We start from the raw sequence: 17921 nt of genomic DNA on the forward strand, positions 1-17921 counted from the left end.
TTAAATGTTTGTTCTATATACCTCTAGGTAGCCAGGGGCTCATGAATGCTGAGATGCTGGGGTCCATGGAGCATCCCACAGGAGCATGGGGTGGACCGGAAGCACTTCCAGGTGGACCAGAAGCTTCTGTCCACTCGGCAGCAGCTCCGGAAGTGGACCAAAAGCACTTCCAGTCCATTTCTGGGTCCACTGGGGAGCATGCTGGGGGGCCCCCCTCACCCGCCTGGCTTGGTGACTGGTGCCTCCTGGGTGGGGGGGGTACCCGGGGTCTCCCTGTGGCCCATCACTGAGCTGGGGAGGCATGGTGGGGGCCCACAGCATGCTCCCCAGCAGACGTGGAAGTGGACTGGAAGTACTTCCAGTCCACTTGCCGGTTCATTGCCGAGCACATGGAGGGCCCCCCACACTCCTGTGGGACACTTCATGCACCCCACATCGCAGCAATCACAAGCCACGCCTCCTACTTCAAGGTGTGTAGAAAAAACTTTTAAAGCTGTCTCTATGTCCGAGTTGCTGATTCTGTGAATCAGCATTGAATCTTCAAATTCGGATTTGGCCAAATCAAATTGCATACAGTGATCCGAATCAACAAATCAAATCACTGTCCCTAATTTGGGCTGAATCTGAATTGAATAGGGCCCACTTTGTACACCCGTATTAGGCAGAAGGTCCAAGAATTAAGCAGGAAGCAAGGTTGAACCTCTGGAACCTGGGCATTTGGCTTCTTACCAGCCACCTTTTCTACTCCAAGTCAGGAAGAAAGACTAGAAGCCAGGTGGAAAAGACTATGGATCCCAGTCACTGTTCAGAGATGGAACTCAGTCCTGCCACTGGAATGCAGACACGGAACACAAGCAGAGGTGGTGCATTGTAATGAATCATCAAACACCAGTATAACCAATGAGGACTGGAGGGGCAAAAAGTTGTCCTAGAACTTCCAAAAAAGTTTGGAAGGAAAGGTACAGAAAAATGTCTAGAAGGCAAGTCACTCCAGTTGGGGGGAGGAGGGTGTGCACGCACGCGCGCGCCTGAAATCACATGATGATGGCTTGAGCTAGCCTTTGCAGTGTAGCCTTTGTCACTAAGCTAGCTCAGCTGAAATCCCTTGTATATTAACTTGAGCTAGCACTACAGAGAAGACTAACCCAGAGAGGGAGAGAGTGAGGGAGAGACTGGAAAAGAAACAATGCAGAGTAGGTAGAAGCATGGTGATAGCTATATATTAGTGAAAATATTGCACAGTTGGAAATGTGTCCTATTTTGTGGGGTGAGAAGGATATTGCCGTCTGCTTATGTCTTCATGGCCTGTGTATTACTTAAACTTAGCTGCTTTTAATAATCTGATAATTTGCTGTGCCAAAGCTTTTTTTTTTTTTTAATTTATGGAAGAAGAGACAGAATTTTTTTCAGCTGTAGCTTCAGTTTGCCAAGAGACCCTAAGCAATTTGCTTTCATCTGCAGCCACAATTAATCGCAAAGCTTCCGACACTGTTGCATCCTGAGGGTACAATTATTGCAAGTTTCATTATTTTGCAGTTTGCACCTGCATAGCTCTTCCTGGTCACCCTTGCCTTTCATTATCTGTGCATGCTTTTCTAATATTTTATTATCTTATGTGTTTGAAACAATCCTAATTTCTTGTCTTTTGGTTGTTAGAGTAAAAGGTCTCCCTTCTAAATAGCCTTTCAGTGAATCACCAAGTAGCCCTTTGTTATAGCTTTCAGGTTGGCTCATTGATATGTTCTATACTCAACAGCTGGGAAAATATAAAGGCACCCTTTTAAAGCCTTTTATGAGATTTGGATCCAGTTAAAGCATATTAAACTCTTATTAAACACAAAATACAACCTTAGGACATGGGCGCAAGAGCAAGTTACTATAAAATAAATAAGGGTGGAGATTTTCATCTACCCCATCACAACTGGCCATGTACACTTTTGCTCCATGGTATGGTAGAGGGCAAATCTGCTATGCATTAGCTTCCAATTATCCTGGGGGAAGAGGTGCACACAAGTTGTTACAGTGGAGCATCTGATGAGAAGTAAATCATTTATTTCATGGTAAGTGGTTTGTATGTCCTGTGATCAGTAGAGTACTTTGAAATTTTACTTTGACCAGTCAGGTAATTATCATATAACTTGCATCAAACCAAAGGGAATATGATACAGCAATATTTCCCTGTTCACAAAGGATGCTCTACTGTCCTAAATTGGATATCAGGAAATCTAATTTAAATACCTTATTTCTGATTCTCTGCACCTCACCCTGCATTATTGCAAGGTAAAGCTACCCACCAACACAACACTGACATCAATTAGTTATGTCAAAAAAATACATCAGCTTGCATCTAGATTAGGAAAGAAGGGTTTGGCTCAGTCTAAATTTGGTAATGTGTTCCTTAGCTCAGACATAGGATTAACGTCCTCTTTTAATATAGACAAGCCCAGAAGTATGGCTTATGTGCACCCCCTTTCTGATGGAGGACTTAGCTACAGGTGCTGCAAATATGTTATTTTCTGTGAGCACTAATAATCTTGACTTGAAGTTGTTCTCAGAATTCGACATTCAAATGCTATTGAAATCAAATGAGAAATTTAGTCTATTGTTATTTGTGAAAGTAAAACAGATATGTCTGCATAAGAACAAAGAAATCAGTTATATGTTGAAAATCATTTGTATGAATGAATATCTGTGCTAGATATTGTCATTATTTGTTTATAAAAATGGCAATTCTTACAAGAACTTGGCAAAAAGTACCACTTTAAGAAAAATATGTTGTTTCACATGGGATTTTTTTGTATTTTCATTGCATTTATGAGTTCAGTACAGTATTTCATCCTAAAATGTGCACATACAAGCTTATTTATTTACCCTGCTAGTTGTCGAAATATAAAGAAGGACCTTCTTGTTATTAAAAAAAAATAGATATAACATCAGGACTTACTTTAAAGAAATGTTGGTCCTGGTAGGATGGGATTTATGAGGAACCCACGTGGTTGGACTAGAGACTTTATAGCATTCTGGGAAAAAATCTCATTGCCATGGAGTCAAATCCCACTTGTCCCTAAATATAAGGTTTCTATCAGTCCTGACACCTGTCATATATGCCATGTGCTCCGTAAGGGAGAGCGGCTGGGGAATAGTGGTTGTGTTTGGTGTCTGAACCCCTTCATGCTGTGCTGGGGCACAGGATGTACCTGTAGGGCAGGTCCTGAATGCGTGCATGCAGTATGTGCCCTCTAACTTGGATCCTTATGTCCTGGACTACAACAGAATTGCATTGGCTCTGCTTCCATTAAACCCACTAAGGATTTTACTCGTGGAGTTTACTTGAATTAAGTGAAATGCTAAAACCATACTTTTTTTTTCATTTCCAAAATGGTTTATTAGCAAAGAAATGAGCTCCCTCTGCTGGGAGCCCATATAGAATTGAAAATTTAGTTTTAACTTGCAGTCGTAAAATTTTTGATGTACATATTCATGGATGGAAGCTGCAGTTAGACAAATTCAGACTAGAAATAAGGGACAATTTTAAGAGTGAGGATATTTTAAAATAATTTATGAAGGGTTCTGGTGGATTTCCATTCTTAGCAATTTTAAAATTGGATATTTTCCTGAAATATGTGCTTGTGATCAAACAGGAATTAATTGAGAGAAGTCCTATGGACTTATTAATAATGAATAACTAATACAGTCTTTGTTGTTATTCTGTTGAATAATACAGAATTCCTTGTAAGAAAAGAAATAGAAATTAAGCACTTACCTATAAAGCCAAGCTGGAAAGAGTGCCAGCTGTATAGCTAATACCTGCAGGAGAAAAAATGTAATAATTTATTTGACTTCATTGAACAAATAGCTGTAGGACTGTCATCATGATACAGAGTCCAAGCATTGGTTAATGTCCTTAATGGTTTGGTGAGCTCCTATAGGTGGGCAGTGGTTGGGTGGATAGAGAAAATAAAGGAGGTAAAGAAATACAAAACTGTTTTTCTTTTGTTTTAATTAAGGATAATGTTTTTACCCTTTCTTTCTTTTAGAATTTCACCAGTTATAATGTTGACAGTGGTGCTGATAATAAATCTCTGTCTGCAGTATTAGACAACTTGGCAAAATTCAGCTACTATACTCTTTGGTTAACTGCAAGTACTGCCTTTGGAAATGGAAACAAAACCAGTGAAGTAATAGAGGTGTATACAGATCAAGACAGTAAGTAAACAGCTGGTTGTAAAGTCTAAAATGTACTTCAAAGCTTTTCATTTGCCTGACCTTTAAACTACAAGTTTAAACTATAAATGCCCTTTTATGAAGAAAAAAAATGTTACCACAGTGTAATGTTTTCCTTTGCCTAAAGGACATTTGACTTGAGTCTTTTTTCTTCATAGTGCAGAGGAATGAATATGAGAGAGAGCTTTTCTTCTCTTTGTACAAGCAGTGAGGAAAGGTTCCTAAAATTATGACAAAGGCTGTCATTTTTAGTAATCAAAATAAGATGCAAACGCTTTCTAGGTGTTTTATATTTTGGTAACCAAAAGTAGGTGATCAAAAAAAAGCTGTTATATTCATATTTGCATGAAGAGACTGTAGTAAGATATTAAGTATAGTATGGTAGAGATTACATTTATGAGAGCCACCGTTTTTATTTTTATTATAATAACAGATATCTTTATCTTGTGTTTATAACATACCATAGTTCCAGATGGTCCGGTTGAAAGTTTGACCTACCAAAATATTTCTTCAACTGCTATAAATGTAAGCTGGCTTCCACCATCTCAGCCAAATGGTGTCGTGCTCTTCTACATTTCTCTGAGTTTGTGGAATATTCAGAATCACAGTGAAATACTGTCTCTCATTACCTATAATACGAGCATGTTTTTTGATAAGCTGGAAAAATATACTGATTATCTTCTGCAAATCACTCCAGCGACAGAAAAGGGACTCTCTGAAATTCACACTGCAGTTCTGCACATCAAAACTGATGAAGATGGTAGGTTCAAGATTTTCTAACCACTAAATTAATTGATTTCTTGTAAAATTGAATTGAGTCTAGGGAATAGTACTGTACCTAGCATTAATAATTTCAAGTTAACCAAATTCTAAAAATTGCATTTCACCATAATCCTTTTTGTAGACTAACAACTTGTTTTCTCATTCTTTGTTACAGTCCCAGAATCTGCACCTATAATCACAACTTTTAAAAATCTTTCATCTACCTCAGTTCTGTTGTCATGGGATCCTCCACTCCATCCAAGTGGTATCATAATAAGTTATGATTTAAACTTACTTGAACCAGGAAAGAGTAGTTATTTTTTTACCTCCAATAATTCCATCATTTTGGAAGATCTTTTGCCATTTACGTTGTACAGTTTTTTTGCTGCTGCAAGAACTAGAAAAGGACTTGGTCCATATGCTACACTTTTCTTTTACACAGATGAATCAGGTGAGTGATAGATGAGTGAATGTATTCTACAGTCCGGACATAAATTTATAAATGATGTGAAGGTTAAGGAAGGGTTTTTGACTGCTTTATAAAGCTTTACAACGGTTGGACCAATGTTACTTAGTCCATCTTATGCTTAGATATTAGAACTGCAGAACATATGGTGAAGTTGTTTCCCATAGACCTACACACAGCAATCTCACACTGATTTCTTTTCACACTGATCTCAGACTATGGCTATGTACAAAAGTTACACTTAACACACTTCAAGCATTAAGAAAGCGCTTTTCAGCTGTAACAGAACAAACGTTCAGGGCGCATAAAGCGCTTTAAAAATGGCATATCCTGCTCTAAGCTGACCCTGGATGGATGTAGTAATAGGATCATGTTGTACACAGAAGAGGTCTAGTCAGATGCCTGATGAATCCATTTGTGGCTGACAAGCCGTATTTGAGAGTGACACAGTTTGTTACAGGTTTCACAGATCTATATGTTGTCTAAGTTGGAATCCAAATTGAAAGCATGCTGCTTTCTTCTATCTCTCGTTGCTTCCATCCTTTGAATTAAAGCTGCTTCATGTTGAGCTGCACCCAGTGCCAGGTGTTCTTTCTAGATCAGACGGGATACTGTGCACTCCTCCCAGCTTTCTATATTGAAGTTGAACAACTTCATATCATTTTTGCACACATTGTGGCACTACTTTTGAAGGCAACTCCACTTCCTAGAGCCTTTTAAAATCTCTTGGGGATACAGTCTTCTCTCATTCTCCTGACATGATCCATTGCAACTTTTTTCTTTTTAATAGTGGTTTCTAAGTGCCTCAGTCTTGCACATTCCAGTACCTCTGTGTTAGGTATTCTGTCTTCCCACTTTATTTTCAGGATCTTACACAGACATCTCATGTGAAAGCTGTTCAGTTTCTTACTATGCCTAGCATATGTAGTCCACGTGTCTGAACCATAAAGCAGGGATGACAGCACACAAGTCTCATAAATTTGTATTTTCACCTTAGCTGATAATTTGCTGCTATTCATTCCATGTTTCTGTAATAGCCCACCAGGTTGAAATTTCTGCTGGCAGTAGATCCCAAGTAGCAAAAACTGTCAGACATCAAGAGATATATCCTCCAGAGTGGTGTCAGGTATTGGTTCTTTCACACCTTCGTACATAATCACAGGCTTCTTGAGACGAATTGCCATCCTGAAGCTCTTGCATGATTCATAAATCTGTGCGAGGTATTTTGCAAGGAAGATTCACTGTGGGAAACCAAGACGATGTTATCCGTAAACAGGAAATCTTTCAGAACCAGTTTTTTCACCTTGGTTTTCACTCTAAGCCTTATGATGTTGAACAAGCCTCCATCTAGTCTGGTTTGAAGATAAATGCCATCATTGCTGTTCTTTAATGCATGAAGAAGCAGGAATGAAAAGTAGATGTTAAAAAGCACAGGGGCTGAGATACACCCCTATTTCACCCCATTGTTGATCTCAAAGGCATTTGATTCTTTCATTTCATAGACTGCAGTTGCCTTTATACCTTAATGTAACGAGCAAATGATGTTCAGCAGTTTGGGAGGACATCCCAGTGTGGCGGGCTTGCTGGCGGCAGCCCAGTGCGCCAGTTTTGGAGCGGTTTTAAGTGATTGGTGGGGAACTCTCCACCAATCAGGAGAGGCAAGGGGAAAAGCTTGCCCTGCCTGCTACCCAGGGGTGAGGTGAAGAGTCGCACCAGAGAGGGGACTATAACCCCTTTCTCTCTATTCTGTTCGTAATCGGGGGTCAGAGCCTCCAAAGAGAATAAAAAGTCAGCATGCCCAGCACCTGGGTGGCTGTGATGAGGGACCAAGAAGAGGGCTATGAAGAGCTGGCAAGCAGGATGGAGTGGTTGCCCCAGAAGAGCCTGAAGAGACTTGCCAGATGAGAAACAGCAAGCAGCGCCGTCCTTCAGTCCCACCATGAGGTAGCACAGCATTGGTGCACGGATCAGTACACAGAGGCCCCAGGAGCAGACCGAGACTCCAGCACTGCACAAAGCTGCTTGGGTCTCCCACAGCTTGCACAAGGCAGGGCCATCGGTGCGCACAATGGTGCACAAGGCCATGAGCAGGCTGGCTGGGAGAGCCCCATGAAATACCTAAGGCCCTGAAGAGGGAGGAAATACTCCACTAGGTGACAAGGAGAGCCTCTGTGGGTCCCAGGAGTGTGAGTTGCCTAAGAAGGAAATTCCCACAGGGGAGGGGGCCCTTTCATTGGGGCAAGCCATTGGGAAACCCCTGAAGGAGGAAAGGTAGAGGGGTTAGGGATTAAGGCCCCACCCACTGGGTTATTTAAGTAATGTAGTAGGGTGCTGCAGGGACATCAGGGTGCTCCCATTTCCCTTTCTGGGGGGCCCTCTGCCCCAGGTCACCAACATTACCCTAGTGCAGCTTGCCTTTTCTCTTTCTTTCGCCTCATGCTTTGTAAATGTTGTGCCTCATGCTTTGGAAACCTTGCACCCTATTAGAGTATAAGAATACATAATGTTTGCTAAGACTCCCCTTTCTGATTACCTGCTCTCTCACCTGTATATAGAGTATTTGTATTGATTTGTACATATATTGCGTATGGTTCCTATATCCTCTGTATATATGTCCTGTTTTAACTTTCTTATCTCTTATTAAACTCATACATAGTTAAGTCCCAATACATGTCCTAACTCTGCTCTATAAAGGGGTGGAGGAAGGCTGCACCCAGATAAGCAGCCACGTCTCCCCAATGCTCCTGCCCTGCTAACATTCCTTTCATTTGGAGAAGGAGTATATAAATTGAGTACCACCTGGGCTACACCAGTTTTTTTAGAACAGCAAAAAGGCCTGGTCTGCTGACCGTGGTGAAGGCCTTCATCAGATCTATGTACAGTGGTATTGATTTTTCACTATGCGTCTCTTGTAGTCGCTTCACTGAAAATATTGTATCAATCATGGATCATCCTGGGTTGACTTTCAGGGTAGAGTCTTTTCAGGATAGAGATTTCAGCCTAGGCACTAGCATGATGCGAGGGACAATTTTCCAATGCAGTTCAGCAGGGAGATACCTCTACAGTTACAGTCCCTTCTTTGTTTTTATATAATTGTTCAAACCAAGCGTCTTTGAAATCTTGTGGTACTGCTTCCTCTTTCTAACAGAGCAGTGTAACTTCATGAAGCTTTTGAAATACTTCGTTCTTGGCACATTTGTAGATTTCAGCAGGCAAACAGGCATTGCTGGGTGCCTTGTTCCCAAGATATGGGGAGCTGGGCTGGGAGTCCCCCTGACATACAGACCTTGCCCAGGCTCTCCAAAACCCTAGCCAGTAAGCTCTGGGCTGGGGGGGCGAAAGGAGGGGTGTCCTCATGACGGGGGCTCCCTTCCCCTACCCCCCTGCCTGAGCCTCCTGACAATGGCAGCCAGAAGCTGGAGCACTGCATCCTGGTGTGCGAAGCGGGCAGGAAGAACTTTGATTTTCCATTATAAAAAAACAAAAATCTAATGCCAAAATTAGTAGGTATTTGGAACGTATTTTATTATAGTGATTGAGGGAGCAGTTGGCTTCCAAATAGCTTTAAAATTGTAAATATATCAGTAAAACACTGTGTTCAACTGATACCTATATATATAGTAGCATTTTATTTTAATTGTGGAAAAATGTGGATTTGGGGGGTTTTAATCAGAGAATTTGGAGTTTTTAAACAGATAACCACTTATTTCCCTCCCCTGTACTCCTCAGATCACAACTCTAAGTAAGGCACCAAGCACGGAGTAAGGAGCAGGGTTCCTAGAGGTCAGGAAAGAGTTTTCAGGTGGCCCTCAAGGTGGTGTAGAAATCAAGGGCTTGTCTGTAAGTGGCTGTGGCCCCTGGCAGATCTTCTAAACTCCTTGCAGTTCAGGCAAGACATGCTGCAGCTTCTTTGGTAGCCAAGCCTGCAACATCCTGGTGAAAGAGGGAATTTTGTAGGGGAAATATTTTTTGAGTTTTCCTTCTCCAGCCTTTGCTTGTAGATTTTACTGTTGAAGAGTGCAGGGCTAATTCAGGACTGCGGAACTATCCCTGAATTAATGATTTCTTTTTGCCTTTGGAAGGCATTATAACCCAGGCATTTTCAAAATAAAGCAACCAATATCCACATCTGCCCTGTGCAGGAAAAAAAACAAAACTAGGAAAATATTCCTTAGACCCCCTAAAATATTCCTAACCTCCTAGAAACTTTTTCTACATCTTTCTTTGTTTCAAATGATACATCTCACGCTGCCATTGTACAAGCAAGTTTAAGTAGCAAGTATAAACATTTCCTAGTAAGTTTTTTATTTTGTTTTTTTGCCAAATGTCAACAGAGAAATGAAAAAGGTGTACTTCACCAGTTATGAAAAAATGTTTTTGTTTAAATGCTGTACAACATCCACAGACAGGAAAGAATAGTTCTTCCTACTTAGACTTTGCAAAAATTGTAAGACCTTTATTAAAATAGTAACATAACGTAGGTTCTATAAATTTAGATATGGACACTTATAAATCTCCATTGCTGCATTGCTTGTTTGTATTTGCCTAAATTGGAAAAATGTATTTAAACTAATTAGCATGTTTTCTCTCAGTTCCATTAGCACCTCCTCAGAATTTGACTGTTGTCAACTACACGGCAGATTCTGTGTGGCTAAAGTGGAGTCCAAGTCCTCAGCCAAATGGTGTTATTAAGAGATATACTTTCAAGATTCACCAAGGCAACAACGAAAACCTATTTTTTCAGGTATGTTTGCAACATTTAGTTGGGTTTTGGTAATTTGGAAAAATACATATTAGACTTCTGACTATCTGACTCATATCTCAAGAATAAAATGATATAAGATATTTTAAATGTCTAGCTGTGTATTAATAAAAAGTTTATGAACTGACATATGCAATGTATTAAAAAAAGAAAATTAATCAAGATAAAATGATAAGGTAAAAATTATTAGGATTTTTTTTGAACATTCAGCATTTCATTAATCGTGATATTTATTTACCTTGCCCTCAGCCAATATTTCATACCCTGAGTTAGATATTAGTGGGGGAGGGAAAAATGGCCCCCATTTTATGATTCTTCACTTCTTTTGTTTACTAGTCAAACATTTCTGAATTACCTTAAAAAAAAAAAAAAGGGATTTTAAATTGACTTGCAAAATGGATAGAAACTCTAGAGGATTTCTTTTTGTAATGGCATCTTTAAGCCAATAAAATTTTAAGTGAACAAAGTAATGAGTATATTTGAACTCAGGAGTGTCAAAGATTCTGTCCATTGGTCAGATCCAGCCCATGGAGCTGCAGTGCTGCCTTGATACCTGTGGGTCTTGAACAAGACCCATGCACCACAGGCAGCACACACTACACTACACGCATGCTGCATCTGAGGCCAGTGCAGACTGGGTCCATTGACTAGGCTTGAGAGCCAGATCCAGTGCTCAGGGTCAGTCCAGAATGGTTTGTACATCACGTGCATCGTGAGACAGCAGGCAGATTTAGATTTGATAGAGACCATCAGATAGCCTCTATCAGATACCATCACACTTGATTGATGTATATCTGTTGCACACACTACATGTCACATGACAAGAAAAGCTACATGTGCAAGAGAGCATACTCCTTGACTTGCAACAGTGGGACAGGCAGAGCAGTGCATGAAGGGACATTACAGCTGCACTCTATAACTGAGATTTATTTTGACAAACTTGTACTTACTTTCCTGCTGGAATTGAGCAGCTCTAACACAGATTTCTGAAGGTATATCTAGAGGTGGCTATGTGTCACAGAAGTAGCTGCTCTTTTGAGAGAGCCTGTATTTTTGCATGTCCTGCCCTATCACTCTAAAATATTTTTTGTCTCAGATAACAGAAAATATATTGCACTCATCTCTTTTACTCTAATTCTTGTAGAAGGCAGGGCAGGGTGGCACCTAAGAGACTAACTTGTTCACAAATGCATACGCTTTCACAGATCACAGCCTACTTCTATCTAATCAGGAGCTTCAAGATAGAAGTAGGCTGTCACCTAAAGGGTTATGCCTTTCTGAGTGAATTAGTCTCCAAAGTGCTGCCTTGCCCTGCTTTCTTCTTGACTTCAGACTAACATGGCTAACTACCTCTCTCTTCTCTATTTCTTGAAGAGGAGAGAAGGGGATGAGAAGAGGCAGGCCAAAAGTTAGCCAAAAGTGACACTTTAGACTGGCACCAAGTCAATGCTAGAAACGGCCACGAAATGGGTGTCCTGCCCTTTCTCTGAGATGTAGATGTGATGCCGGTAGCACAGAACGGAGAGAGATTGGGGGTAGTATTGTGGAGTGGCTGTGCCATCAGCTCTCAAGGTCAAATCCTTTACCATGATACTGCTGATGGGTACAAACATGCATAATATTTTGAAACAAAAAAGGTGCATTTGATTAACCTTTTTGAGATTTCATTTTTTTTTATAGTTTTAGAAATGGCAAGATACAGTTATCAGAAGATGTGTCTGTCTCACTGTGCATATGTACTATTACATTTTAATGGCTTGCTTCAACAGATCTTCCTCACAAGAGGAAGGTAGTGTAAGCGGGGAGCAAGCTGTGTTTTTTAGTAGTAAATGATCTGCTGGGTGGGTTGTTTTACTAAAAACTTTGAGTTTACACTAAGCAGTCGTGCAGAAACAAGGAAAGAAGCAGACAAATATAATCACTGCTTCTTGACTGCTGCATTTGAGAGAAGCTCTCAGTCTCTCCTTTCTTCTGATATTTATCTCAGTATTTCTGAAAAAAATGAAAAGAAATAGATTCTTGAAAAAGTAAATGAAATGTGCATTCTTGTATCAAAATATAGTATGTGTTCATACACATAAAGCGTATCAGGTTAAAGAGCTTGATTTTGCTTTGCCTTACGTCTTTTATGTGATAACAGGCTATTGGAGAAGCAGGAGTGCAGTACTAATATTCTCACTGATGTCAGTAGGTACAGGGTTTGGACTACTTTTGTAGTAACAAATGTTCTTTTCCTGAAAGAATGTTTCAGGTTTACAAAATGAGGCAAACCTTGTTGGATTGGAGCCATTCAGGACTTATTTTATCAGTATTTCAGCCTTTACAAAAGTTGGAAATGGCAATCAGTTCAGTAACATCATCAAATTCACAACAAAGGAATCAGGTTAGAACACATTTCTTTTTTATTAACTTCAATTTTGCCTGTGCAGATTTCCTTTTATAACTGAACCAGTGTTCTTCCTTTTACTCTCCAAATTTAATGCACCATAAAGCTGTCCCATTTTCATTTCTCTGTTGACATTCTTATTGTACCCAATATGCCTGGTGTTAGACTGGGTCAGACCACTGATCTGTTCAGCCTAGCATCCTGTTTCCATCAGGGGCAAGTAGTAGATACTCTAGAGGGAAAATATAGAAATGGAACATGTCTAGAGTGGTCCACCCCATTATAACCTCCCTGGCATCTAATAATTATCTCACTAGTTTGCAAGCTGACAGTGAAAGTCTGGAAATAGAAGGCATTCTCTATTGAAAAGAGAGCCTTACATGGTTATTATACATCTTTTGGTAACACCATAAGTAATATAAATATAATACTTGGAGAGTATTATACCAAAATGATATGCAAAATCATATGCAAAATGATATTTTGGAGCATTAAAAAACCAAAATTTCAAGCAGTACCCCCAGCAGCTGGCTATAAAACTGGCAAATAAATTAGGTGCTGCTTTTTAAAACATCTTGTAATCAATCCAATCTTTTAAACTATTCTGATCACTTGCTTTGGGGTGGGGGGAAGCCAGTCATTAATTAAACTTCCTACTTTGTCCCATTTTGCTCTTTCTGATTAACTGGGAAGACAACTATAACTGAACTTATTTAATTAATCATCTGCTCAAAAAAAAAAATTCCCCCACCTGCAAATGTTACCTTGTTTCTAGAACTCTGATGGCACAGGGAGAGCCTTAGTATCTTTTTCTCCTTTTCCTGTACATCAGGACTAGTCTTTTCCTTATTGTTGGACATGATGTCAAGGGAGAGAGAAAAGAAGCTTTCACTATTTTTTCTTCTCTCTTACTTTGGAAATCCAGCAATCTAACTTCCCTGGGGGAATGTAACCAGTTGTTCCAAAAATTGGAGCCTGTTGTTTTTCATTTTCAATGTGATATTGTTTTTACCTATTACATTTCATAAGCTGTACCTGAGCCTTAAAAAGAACTCATGCAGTAGGGAATGCAAAGAGGTGGGGGCAATAGAAACTTTTTGTAACTCCAGGGGAGGAGATTGCAGGTTTAGTACACCATCAAAGAGAAATCGGGCTAAGGGAGTGTAAGGGAGGAGAAGAGAATGAAGTTGGAGCACAATAGCACATAGCTGGTTTTAGGGAGCCTAATGTGCTATGACTGTTTCCATTTCAAGCCTTGTTTCAGTCATGTTCACAGTTGCTGGGAAGAAAGCCTCTAGTAAGTACCATCAAAAACATTTTTCATTTAAGATGGTGTGTTTTTATTACAGCATCAATTTGTCTGTCACCAGAATGCCTAATCCTTATTATAAGCATCACGCCTTCTTCTCTAATTATATTGTAATGTGATTACCCTGTTAAGTGTGTGGCAAAGTTAACCTTTTGGTGCCTGTGTAACTTTTTAAGTTCCAGATATTGTCCAGAACGTACAGTGTACTGCAACTAGTTGGCAGTCAGTTCTAGTGCAGTGGGACCCACCTTCCAAGTCAAATGGCATCATTACTCATTACATCATAACTTCTGAAGGAAATTCTACAAACTTTTCTTTTTATGACACGATGCACACTTTCAGACATCTGATGTCAAATGTTTCTTACCAATTTAAAATAAGAGCTGCAACATCTGCTGGTGAAGGGGAAGAGCAGATCTGTAATGCCAGCACATTTCCAGAAAGAGGTAACCATTTTTATTCAGTTCACATGTTGTTTAATTTAAATGAAATTAAATTATTCAGACCTTTGATGCCTTCCTTGCATTTACTGCAGCAGCCGAGTCTTCCCCTAACAAAATATAATCACAGTTTAATTCATAGTTTACTGTGGTGAAAAACAGGGCCCATTCATCCATCCCCATCTTAAAGTGCCCTTAGGTCTGAGTCCAAGGGGTGGGGAGTATAATTTAATTGCCCAGTAGGACTTAAAGTGAAAAAGTAAGCTTTTGCCATGATAGGTCTTGTTTTCATATGTTATCCTATAATCCAATCCCAGTATTGAGTAGCTCATAGTTAGGTGAGGTATTGTTTCACCTCCTTTAATACTCTCATTCTGACAGTTCTGCCTGAAAGGGAGGTGTTTCAGCAAATAATGTTCTGTATTTTAATGTTAATTATTCCATACTGTGACTTATTGGAATTTCAACAGTAGAAGTTATTTAATAAAATCATTTAACATCCCCAAATGTTCTTTGTAACTGACAAATGAGTAGAATTTTTTTAGTGGGAAAGTACACAGCATGCCAGATCCAAAAAGATACTAGGCACCTGAACAGGAACCAGGTACCTCAAAAATTGCCTGTTGAATGGTTGCCTAACTCTGGAAGCATCAGTAGCTCATTAGATGCCTTCCTGTTCAGTCTGAAAGATTCCAAGTCACCTGTGCTTGCAGTTCTGCACTTACCTAGAACTGCTCGAGTGCCAGCAACAAAATGTCAAGTCTGCCAACTGCCAATTTGGATCTAGAAACTAAGCAACATGGCATAGTGTTTCATAGTTAGTAGGGTCGGAAGGGACCTGAACAGATCATCACGTCCAACCCCCTGCTGTCGGCAGGGACGAATGCTGGGGTCAAACGACCCCGGCTAGGTGATTATCTAGCCTCCTTTTGAAGACCCCCAGGGTAGGAGCGAGCACCACTTCCCTTGGAAGTTGGTTCTGGATCCTGGCCACCCTGACCGTGAAGTAGTGCTTCCTGATGTCTAGCCTGAATCTACATCTGAGTCGCTATAGGGCTTGCTAACATCAGCAGGATCAGACTCCACACAATCACAGTTATTTCATTTTAACAACACAGCCAGTTGTGATGTTGTTGCCCATCTTCTGTATCTATACTATAGCCTATACATTAGGAGGTAGGAAGTCTTCATATAATTTTCTTGAATTTCAGCATGAGGAGATTCAAATATGTATTTCCCACCTCCAAGAGAGGGCAATAACCATCAGGTTATAAAATGATCTGGGTAGGAGGGCAGAGGGAAAATCTCTGCTTCTCCTATTCAGAATCGCCTACTCTCCTGGAGGTAAGAGATGTGGTGTTAAACCTTTTGTCTAGGTCAGCCCTTCCCCCTTGTAGAGGCTCATCGCTTAATTCTCAATGAGTATAAATCTGCAAACTAGTTTTTTTTCAAAGAAGCACTCTGTAAACTGGAGACAGCTATATACATCTATTATTTACATTATTTTCTTGGAAATATTCAAAAGCATTATATGAAGTAACATTTTTAATAAGTTTTAAGTCAGAAGAACTAGTCAAATATTTTGGGAATGCAAGTACCCTGGTAATATTTGCCTAAATATGAAAGAAGTGGGTTTTTTCTACTTTTTGACAAAAATCTTCTAGTGGTAGTTTTAAAATTATTGGAAAGATTTTAATCCAAGAGAAACACTAGGAAGGGGCTCAGGAAGAGAGAGAGAGAATTTGCCAGAAATATCACATTTATCTCTATTTTGTCCTCTTTCATTTGTATAGATCTGGGAGCTAACCCTACCTATTTTTCTTTTTGAGGAACGTAAATTGTTGGATGACTTTATTCTTTGAATTAAAATTTTTCTGGGAGACTTTGTGAGATGGGATATCTTTAATAAGCCTTGAATGAGGAAAGAGCAGATAATGGGATAGCACAGCTGGAAGACTGTTGCTAGAAGTGTCCTCATGAAATTTCATTCATATTCTGATTGGCTGTTCTGTTTGACTAGGCTTTTGAAGTCTTTGTGTTCCCCTGCTTAAGAGCATTTTATTTTGTTCTCATGGATGTTTGGGGGCATGTCTGTCCATTGTAATAGTATACATATTCCTATGAGAACAAGTGTATTTATATCTAAACAAGAATATTTGCTCCTTTGTTATTTGTTATCAGTCATTTCCTACAACTACATATGCGAATATTTCAAGGAAGATTATGCTTCCAAATGACTTAGGAGATATGTTCTAGACAACAAATAGTGAATATTTGAATTTAACAAACCCTGTACAGGCCATAAATTGAAAATTTTGTCCAAACTATTCAGCAATGAATGACTATATTTGCATATATTGGGATAGCTACTGAAATTAGTTTGAAATAGAATAAAGAGCTATGTTGGTCAGATGGCCAGTTTTACAATAAATTAGATGATTACAATTAGATCATAGTTATAAATTTGGAAAATATTAAAAAGTATCAAAGTATAGACTTATATATTTACAGATGTCCTTTTCAACTTCAGTCTAAGTCATACTCAGGTTAATAGAAATGTTCCCACTGGGCTCCCATCTCAGTGAAGTCATTAGAGATGACTGTACCTAACCCTATCTAAACAGCAAACTGCCTAAACTTTAAGCCTGTGCTTTAGTACCTTTACATTTAATACCACTTAAGATCAAAGTGACATGTAAACGTAAATGCTGGTTTGAAAAGGGGTTGATAGACTGGTAAGTGTAAGCTTCAGCACACTGTTGAATACAAGGCTCTTCAAAAAACCGGGGGCCGGGATAATGGCCCACTCAATTCTGAGACAGAACCGTGTTTGGAATAGATCCATGGCTAGTAGCTTACAAGTTGTCAGACTAAACTGAGGAGCAATCGACTGTTATAAAGGCTGAGAGAACTTGTTTGGGACAAAGTAACAGGAAGTCGGTTGGCTTCTGTGGCAAGCTCTGGAGCAGGAGGGCTTCCAAGCAGATAGCTTGTTAAAGGACTGTGGAAGACCTAGGAACAGGGAGCTCTGGCAAGGAAGCTTCTGGGTCAGGGAAGGTTAGCTGGACTCGTATTTAACTGTTTTATGTTGGGATCAGCTAAAGATTATTAGGTTGCAGCCAATCAATGGTGCCCTAAAGAAAGGGTCTGGAGAGGTTTTGGAGATGCTATGAATGCACCCTGGGCTGGGGAAGATGGTCTAGAGGGACCCTACATTACAAATATTTTTACTTGGAGATGTGTTTTTTTAAAACTAATTTTGATTTTATTAATAATATTAATGAAATGTTTTTATTAATATATACCAAGGGTGTCAAAGATAAGGTCTGCAGGCTGGATCTGGTCCACAAAGCTCTTTCATTCAGCCGATAGGGCTCCCAGAGACCTGGGAATTAAAAGGTGGGGTAGGTAGCAGCAGAGTCCACTGCCAAATTCATATCCTAGAAGCCCTGATGTAGTTGTATGTTGGTGGGAGCAGGGTCCAAGCAATGGCTGTGTTAATCCTGGTGTTCCCACGCCATTGCCAGATTCAGAATCCTGTCCAGGAGGAGCTCCAACATCCAGATCCAGCC

The 17921-nt window shown here is 39.8% G+C and overlaps 1 protein-coding gene across 1 annotated transcript in view; it reads left to right on the forward strand.

Moving 5' to 3' along the window:
- Window positions 1-17921, forward strand: part of PTPRQ (protein tyrosine phosphatase receptor type Q) — a 217980-nt gene that overhangs the window by 116795 nt on the left and 83264 nt on the right. Inside the window, exons 37-42 of the mRNA XM_090042600.1 lie at window positions 4038-4206; window positions 4691-4984; window positions 5162-5437; window positions 10045-10196; window positions 12456-12597; window positions 14086-14355. Coding sequence (XP_089898726.1) covers window positions 4038-4206; window positions 4691-4984; window positions 5162-5437; window positions 10045-10196; window positions 12456-12597; window positions 14086-14355 — 1303 coding nt within the window. The remainder of the gene's footprint in view (window positions 1-4037; window positions 4207-4690; window positions 4985-5161; window positions 5438-10044; window positions 10197-12455; window positions 12598-14085; window positions 14356-17921) is intronic.

The sequence above is a fragment of the Crocodylus siamensis genome, chromosome 4, assembly GCF_052110815.1.
Source record: "Crocodylus siamensis isolate JL-2025a chromosome 4, ASM5211081v1, whole genome shotgun sequence".
NCBI classification, from domain to species: Eukaryota; Metazoa; Chordata; order Crocodylia; family Crocodylidae; genus Crocodylus; species Crocodylus siamensis.